This window comes from Tenrec ecaudatus, chromosome 8 (genome assembly GCF_050624435.1).
Source record: "Tenrec ecaudatus isolate mTenEca1 chromosome 8, mTenEca1.hap1, whole genome shotgun sequence".
Classification (NCBI taxonomy): domain Eukaryota; kingdom Metazoa; phylum Chordata; class Mammalia; order Afrosoricida; family Tenrecidae; genus Tenrec; species Tenrec ecaudatus.
In genome coordinates, this window is record NC_134537.1 from 85,039,555 (window position 1) to 85,047,812 (window position 8,258).

At 50.2% G+C, this 8,258-nt stretch overlaps 1 protein-coding gene across 1 annotated transcript; it reads left to right on the forward strand.

Moving 5' to 3' along the window:
• The first annotated feature begins 636 nt into the window (after positions 1-636).
• PNMA2 (PNMA family member 2) lies at positions 637-7,494 on the forward strand. The gene is made up of 3 exons (XM_075556484.1): positions 637-759; positions 3,384-3,494; positions 3,807-7,494. Exon 3 carries the CDS (start codon positions 4,088-4,090, stop codon positions 5,180-5,182), a length of 1,095 nt encoding a protein of 364 aa, XP_075412599.1. The 5' UTR covers positions 637-759; positions 3,384-3,494; positions 3,807-4,087; the 3' UTR covers positions 5,183-7,494.
• Positions 7,495-8,258: the final 764 nt, after the last annotated feature.

Sequence of the window (8,258 nt, forward strand, 5' to 3'; positions counted from 1 at the left end):
CACCTTCCGGCCCGATTCAACAGATGGCTCCCCGCCGGCACGCCGGCCCTGCCGGGAGTAGGGCGCCTGCGGGTCGGGGCCCAAGTGGGCGACGTCCCGCTGCTGAGCCACCACCTGCCCCGAGCCCCGGCCCACCGACAGCGAGTCGAAATCGATGGTCTTGTTCTCCGAGGACCCTTCCACCGGGCAGAACATGCCACAGAATTTCTGCCGCGGCTTGGGGCTGCCTGAGCCCAGGTTTTTAAAGAAGGCAGGGACCTCTTCGTCCTCTGCCGGCTTCCCGGATTGCTTCCTCTCCGCCATGGCGCGAGAGCTTGGGGAAGGGTCCTCTGCGTCCGTCCGTCAGTCCCTAAGTCTCCCTCTAGCTGTGCAAAAATCCCCCGGCTGCTGCCTTCTGCCTACCGCAAGGTGTACAGAAAGGAAGGAGGGCTTTCCAGCAGGCTGCCCACCCCTCCCCCGGCCCCTCTTCCTCCCCTCCCTGCCCACGCCCCCCGCCGCCGCGCGAGCTCGGCGAGCTGCAAAGTTCGGCCGGGGAGGGCGGCCGCTGCGGCAGCGAGCGCGGAGGCAGCCAGTTCCCGGCAGCGGCGCGGGGTGGGGAGGCGCGCGTGCGCGTGCGCGTGCGGGCGGGGCGGGGCGGGGCGGGGCGCCGAGGGGGGAGGGCCACGCCAGCCAGAGCCCCGCGCTCCGGAAGTGAAGGCGCCAGACCACCAGCTAATGGATGCGGAGCGGACGGCCTGCTGACCGCTCTCGGGCGCCAGGGTGAGTCGGTGGTCTAGAGGCGCGCAGGCGAGCATCCGAGGACGCACTTGGAAGCCCCCAGAGACCCTCTCCCCCACCTGCCCAGCTCCAGCACCTCTCCGCTGGGCCGGGGGCCGGGAGAACGCGCATGGGGACGCCTCACACACCCCCACTTGCACGAGCTGAGGGATGGGGACACGAAGCGCAAGCGGCGCACAGTTACCTAGGCGGGGTGGGGGGTGTCACTGGGGATGGGGAAAGGGTGGCGCAGAGCAGGGGCCCTTGGAGGGCACGGAAAAGCAAAGCCTCCCTCCACTCACGCACCTGGGTGGGTTTCGGGCGCGAGGATGGAAGCGGGAGCATTCTTTTTAGCTGTATCCTCAGGGGTGGGGGTGGGCGCACAATATGGCGGGGGGGGGACGTGAGGGAGTAGAGATACGTAGGAGCCCTGGTGGCGCAGTAGTAAATACACTGGACTACTGACCAAAGGGTCAGTGGTTTGAATCCACTAGCTTGCCTTGTCAAGGGAGATAGATTTTACCATCGTATACGCTGGGCTCGCTAGACGGTATCTGTTATGTTTGGACTTTTTAAAAATTTTTATGATAAAGACGTAGATCTTTGGTTTATGAGAGGGAGCCAGATGGGCCACCTGAAAATGGTAAGACAGGCTCTAAACCGGCTGTAGACCTTGTGGACGCCGTTTCTGCACCACTGCGCCCAGAAGGGCCCCAGAGTGTGCCTTGGAAAGCTCACAGAGTAAAGCCGATCCCCTAATCTCCAGTCCTTCCCCGCACCCCGGCACCCCTTCCCCCTCCCTCCCCGCCCCCGTTGCGCACTGCGCCACAGCCCGACCTGACGCCACACTCTGGGGCTTCAGCACGCGGGTGCACGGCCACGGGCATCTAGGGAGTGGATGCGGGCTGTGAGTGAGAGTGCTGAGAACAAGATGTGCGGGGATGCGTTGACAAGACTGGAGGCACGGTGCATACATGCCGGTGTTTCAACCTTGACCGCCGGCTCGGTGGGCAAACAGGTGCCATTTTGATTTGTCAGTAGCAGCAGTCATTGCTGACTCCTCAAGCCCCTCCTTTCCGTAGATCCATCTTTGCCTCTGATCAAGTGAAGCCCCGCTCTCTCCCCACTGTGGCAAAATTCTGCAGAACTGATGCCTACTTACGGAGGCTTAGAAGACACATCAGGATATGCCCAGTGAGCTGGGTGGGTTTCAGCTTAAGAGACGCAGTCTCACCCCCACCCCTGCCCTCAGTGCTGGTCAAGGATCCAGTCCCTTGTCAATCCTTTCCCCTGAAAAGACTGAATTCGGATTCCCCACCGCGCATTGTGTGGTGGCTTAATGAGTGGGGTTAAATGTGGAGGACAGCAGAAGAATCTCTGAATGAGAAGGGGAGAATGAGTAAGAAAAGCCAGTGAGTGCAAGACTCCAGAGGCAGGCATTCTGCATGTAGTACCAGATGGACTTCGTGTAAATGAAAGGTTTCCACCTGAATCACATCTGTTCCTACACAACAGCCTGCTAGGGGGATGGGACAGGTTTACTGTCAGGATTCTCCTGGTTAAGAAACAGAGTTAAAGAAGAGGCGACCTTGGCCAGGATCACCTAGTTCACTGATACAACAATTCCATTCCATTGGTGAGGGACTTGAAGTCTAATTCTTTTTCCAGTTTATCCTAACACTTCTGTTTTTGTGAGGAAACACAAGGGTGTTTTGTTTTGTCTTTCCCTGTGTGTCCCATTGGGTATCCAGTGCATTTCACTTGCCATCTTCTCCTGCACATGCAGATAAGGACTCCTAGATATAAAGTAGCAGTTCTCTTAAGGGGCTTTCACACTTCCCAGGAGGACTCGGGGAATGTGCTTGCAGAAAGGGACAGCTGCTCTTCGAGCTCCAGGTTGGCATTGTGACATAAAGACCAGAACGATACCGATTTTCATGCCAAGGGGAAATTATCGTAGTACCCTAACATGACCTCCCCCAGGGAGGTAACCAGGAGGGCGGAGGAATGCTTCTGTCCACTGACTCGCCAGGACAAGCTCCACACATAAGCTGCTGTCCTCCTCACTGGCCCATGTGAACTCAAATGCTGGAGAGAAACAACAAAGGAAATGCTAAAGCCTAATGAGGTAGAACCAAGAAAGAATTAACTCCTAATTCCAAATTTAACTTACTGGCCCCAGATGATGTTCTAATTCAGGGGTCCTCACACGTTTTAAACAGGGGCCAGTTCACTGTCCCTTAGACCCGTTGGAGGGCCAGACTATAGTTTAAAAAAAAAACTATGAACAAATTATTATGCACACTGCGAATATCTGATTTTGAAGTAAAAAAAACAAAAGGGGGGAAAAAACACCAGGTGGGCCAGATAAATGTCCTCGGTGGGCCGCATGTGGCGGGCCCTGTAATTAGAATCTAATCTCTGCTCTAAATTATTTTTAGAAGTTTGGACAATTCCTAACCAGATAAATTGTTTTACCAAAGAAGAGAGGTAACTCGGTAGCTGCTCCAGTAGTCCTAACTAAATTGTGAAGAATATTGTCATGATTTTAATAAGCATAGTAACTGGCTTGATAACTACATGTTACTGAGCCATAACCGCACATTCTTAATGTTTCGCTGTAACAGGGCTTGTCTGGAGCCAGGACCGCAACACCGATGTGTGGAGTTGGGTGACACCTTCCTCTGCCAGAAGCTAAGCTCGTGGCTCTTGCAGAATATTGTGGAAGCTCTACACAGGTATTTAGTGACACCTCTTGCTTTTATCCTTTCCGAGAATAAGATCTTGAACCCTGACCGCAACTGGGGTTTAGGCATTGATTGACATATCCAATGAGCACAAGATGGGGGAAACTGGAGTGCAGAGGGTCCCCAAGGCCGTAGTCACTGGGTGTGGGGTGGTGGTACTGTAAACAAAGAGGTTTCATCTGGTCAGACACAGGTATAGTGTAAGGAAGAACCCCCCGGGACCCTACTTCCTTCCTAAACTAGAATCTGTGTGCTTCTTGGGAAAGGAAGGGCCCGTGATTAAATTGAACATTATTTCACTAGGACGCCAAGCCACTCTACTGGGAGACTCCTATTTGAGAGTGTTTCAACGCCAACTAGAGACCAGGAAACAGTGGTGGGCGCAGCTGTTCCAGGTGCCTGGGTGATCCAAGCAGGGTCGGGAACACCGCGGCGTGGCTGCCGGCATCTCTGAGGAGCAGCCGGAGGACTGCACTGCTGTGGCCTGTTGTAAGACTCTGAGACCGCTCGGAGCGTGACCTGACGGTGCCTACCTCACAACCAATTAGCTGATAGCGGAAGAGTTAGAGCAGATAGTTGGGGCCATGGCACTGGCGCTGTTGGAGGACTGGTGTGGGATAATGAGTGTGGATACTCTGAAGTCACTGATGGTTACGGGGATCCCAGTGGACTGTGACGAGGCTGAGGTGCAGGAGGTGCTTCAGGAGAATTTAAAGGCCCTGGGTAGCTATAGGCTGCTCGGCAAAATATTCCGGAAGCAGGATAATGCCAACGCTGTCTTGCTGGAGCTCATGGAGGATCTTGATACCTCGGCTATCCCCAGTGAGGTGCAGGCAAGAGGCGGCGTCTGGAAAGTGGTCTTTAAGACCCCTAACCAGGACACTGAGTTTCTCGAAAGACTGAACCTCTTTCTAGAACAAGAGGGCCAGACCTTAGCCGGGATGTTCCGAGCCCTTGGACATGAGGGAGTGTCTCCAGCAGCAGTCCCTTCCATTTCACCAGAGTTACTGGCCAATTTGGTGGGACAGGCAATAGCGCATGCACCTCAGCCTCTACTGCCCATGAGATACCGAAAACTCAGGATATTCTCAGGCAGTGCTGTTCCGGCCCCAGAGGAAGAGCCCTTTGAAATCTGGTTTGAGCAGGCCACTGAGATAGTTAAAGAGTGGCCAGTGGCAGAGGCAGAAAAGAAAAGGTGGTTGATGGAAAGCCTGCGAGGCCCCGCCCTGGACCTCATGCACATAGTGCAGGCGGACAACCAGTCCATTAGTGTGGAAGAGTGTTTGGAGGCATTTAAGCAGGTGTTCGGAAGCCTGGAGAGTCGCAGGACCTCGCAGGTCAGGTATCTGAAGGCCTTTCAGGAGGAAGGTGAGAACGTCTCTGCCTATGTGCTCCGGTTAGAGACCTTGCTCCGGAAAGCTGTCGCGAAGCGCGCCATCCCTAGAAACATTGCCGATCAGGTCCGTTTGGAGCAAGTCATGGCGGGGGCAAGCCTTAGTGAAATACTGTGGTGCCGGCTCAGGGAGCTCAAGGATCAGGGGCCACCTCCCAGCTTCCTTGAGTTAATGAAGGTGATACGGGAAGAGGAGGAGGAAGAGGCCTCTTTTGAACATGAGAACCTTGAAGATCCAGATGAGGCAGAAGGCTCTGGGCAGTGGGTTAACCAGGCCGATGCCTAAGCACCAATTTGGGGTGAGATCACAGTAGGCTTAGGGATGCTCAAGGAAGCTAAGACAGTTTCATTTGAAAAGAAAAAAATTTTTTTAATGGACTGCATTAAAATCAAAGCATTCAGTCCAAGTCTTAGCCCTCTGTCAAATAATTAAAATATGCAAGTGTTTCTTGAGACTTTACATAATTATTGCTAACAAAAGATGACATTCTGGCAATTAGGTCATAAACTGAAAGGAATCAGAAACACCGGAACTTCAAGTTTCCTTAAAATACACCATACGTTACCCATAAACAGAAGAAGTAATTGGCTTTAGGGAAAAAAAATTGTATAGTATTTGAAAATCTAAGCTGCTTTGCTGATCACATCTTTTCCTTTCTCCAATCAGCAAATTCCTTCTAAGTACTTAGCATTGTAAGGCACTTTACAAAGGAGGTGTGGAGAGTTAGACACCTACCAAACACGGGCCATGCCCTCAGGGAGTTTACAGTCTAGTGGAGGAGGTGGCCTAGACCTGTGAAAGTTAAAAAACCATACGTGTAAATAAGCTTACAGCACCAATAAAAGTGTTGCTGCCAAATGAATTACTACCATCTGGGCCTTTCGGTTTCCTCCTCCTCCTCTTCCTCTTCCTCTTCCTCCTTCCTTGGGAAGTGCTCCCATCGCTTCCCTGCGAGCTGTCCGGACAGGTGGTCCCAGGACTAGGCACTGTGTAAGGGACTAAAGACACGTGGCCCCTGCTTTCTAGAGGTCCACTACCAGAGCAGCATCCTCAAAGAAGGGGTAGAAAGAAGAGTGGAGACGTGCAGGGCATGTTTGAGTCGAGTGCACAGATGAGAGAGGAAGGCTCAGTGGGGACCTAGCGCCAAGAGGAGAGGAAGGAAACGCATGCTTATTGAGGGTCTGTCCACTGTGTGCCAGGTGTGTGACATACTTTTCCTTGAATGTGAATAGCAACCCTAACATGGTATCATTTCTGTTCTTTTACAAAGAGAAATATGCTCTGGTACCATATATACTCGAATATAAACCGACCCAAATATCAGCGAAGGCACCTAATTTTACCACAAAAACTGCATTTAAAATGTGTTGGAAACTTGGCTTATACTCGAGTATATACGGTAGTTAAGTGATCTTCTCAAAATAAAGATGGCAAGTAGAAGTAACAGGAGCTGAAGCTGCCTGGCTCGTGTGAATCCACCCCCCACCCTGACAGAGCTGGTCAAATTATGTTCTGCAGAGATTCCCCGCATTGGTTCCAATTTTTAAATGCAATTTAAATACATACCGTATATACTCGAGTATAAGCCAACCCGAATATCAGCCGAGGCACCTGATTTTACCACAAAAACTGCATTAAAAAATGTGCTGGAAAAACTCGGCTTATACACGAGTACATACGGTACTAAAAAACACTTTAAAATGCAATTGAAACACATGATAACAAACAGACTCAAAAGTGTTTATAACCAAATTTTAGCATGTTGACTTTTACCAACAGGCTCCCTGTTACTGCCAAACGGACTCCTTTCTCGCAGGCGTTGGAACAAAGCTGCTTTTGCTAAGTCCGAGCGCACATTCAAACTTCTTTCCGTTGTTCATCGAGTTAGGAAGCCGCAGCACACCTGGTGTCAGCATCAGACCCGTGTGTCTTGTCATGTAAAGTGTGCTGGTAAAGTTGAACGCACACCTTTCAGCTAAATACAAGTTACTTAACTTTTCTAAATGTCTTGTTTCCCCGTGTGAGAAAAAAGGTAGAGGGTTGCTAGGATCGGCCCAAATGACGGAATGCCTTGTAAGCATGTCGCATGATACCTGGAACATAGAAAGCCCTCAGTAAGTTGACACTCATCATTTTCGTGATGCGGATTGTCTGTTGAATGCATGCTTTCTTGTTAAGAGTTGTGCAGTAAAAAGCACATATGTAATCTGTCCGTCAGCTTGTAATGACGTTGCATTAGAAACCTTTTTCGCGCTGACTGTAAGTGTTGAGTACTTGCTATCTTTTATATTTGTGATAAGTAGTCACCCCATTGTTGATTACTGTCGGTGATTTGACTCTGAAACAATCGTTTACCCTTCTGATTACGGGTCCTTTGACCTGAAGAATACCAGAAGAGATTGGAAGAGACACATTTTCCCAAATGTACCCGTAACCATTTGCGATGATTTATCTTTCTGAGTTACACAGGTTCTCATTGCTATTCAAAATGAGATAATTGTCCTCCGATTTCATGTTTTTGTAGCCATGAACAAGGCTTCATTGTTCTCAATTACTAAACGTATGTAACTGTGATAAATGTGAAGTTACAAAACAAATACATGCTAATAAAGTACTGTTTTTTCTGCTTCATGTATTGGGGGTCTGTACAAACTATTGCTTGGAGAAGATGTTTCATTCTGAAAAGAACTTTTGAACGATAAGTTAGACAGGTTCAAGCCAAAAGGTCGAAGCACCTCTAGGCAAGAAAATTGAGGGTGAAGCATTAGGTTACCAACATTTGAACTGTCTCAGGAGCTCCATCGAGCTTGGCCCCGCCCACTGCAGATTGCTCTTTGAAAGCTTACACAAAAACCACAGAAGGAGGGCAGGTCCCTCAGAGACCTACAACACATTTGCTTAGGGAAATGCGGAGAGCAAGTCACTAGCCTCTGTTCAGCCAGGGGTGGAAGTTGTCTTCCTGGGCCACAGTCACCTTTTATGAGATGGCTGTGTAAATGAAAAATATTATTGTCATTTGCCTTCTTGACATTTCCTCTTTTCTGTAGTGCTATGGCAGGTCATTCATCCCTCACTGGACCACATACATCGCACATCAATCCATTAAAAGATGGGAGTCCTGGGGGAACCTTAACACTCTTCCCCAATCACTTAAACAAAAACCTCCAAGGAGATTGGTCTTGGCGTTCTACAATTTGACTCCAGTCTTGACCCATGGAGACTGAGACCGCCAAGAAAATAGGAATTCCTCTTGAATATGACTTCACCAGGAGCCTCTGAATTAGAGTGTATACAACAGAATGGTGATTAAATCATCTTCCTTCCTCTTCAGAATTTGAGTGCCACCTGGAAACCACCCACA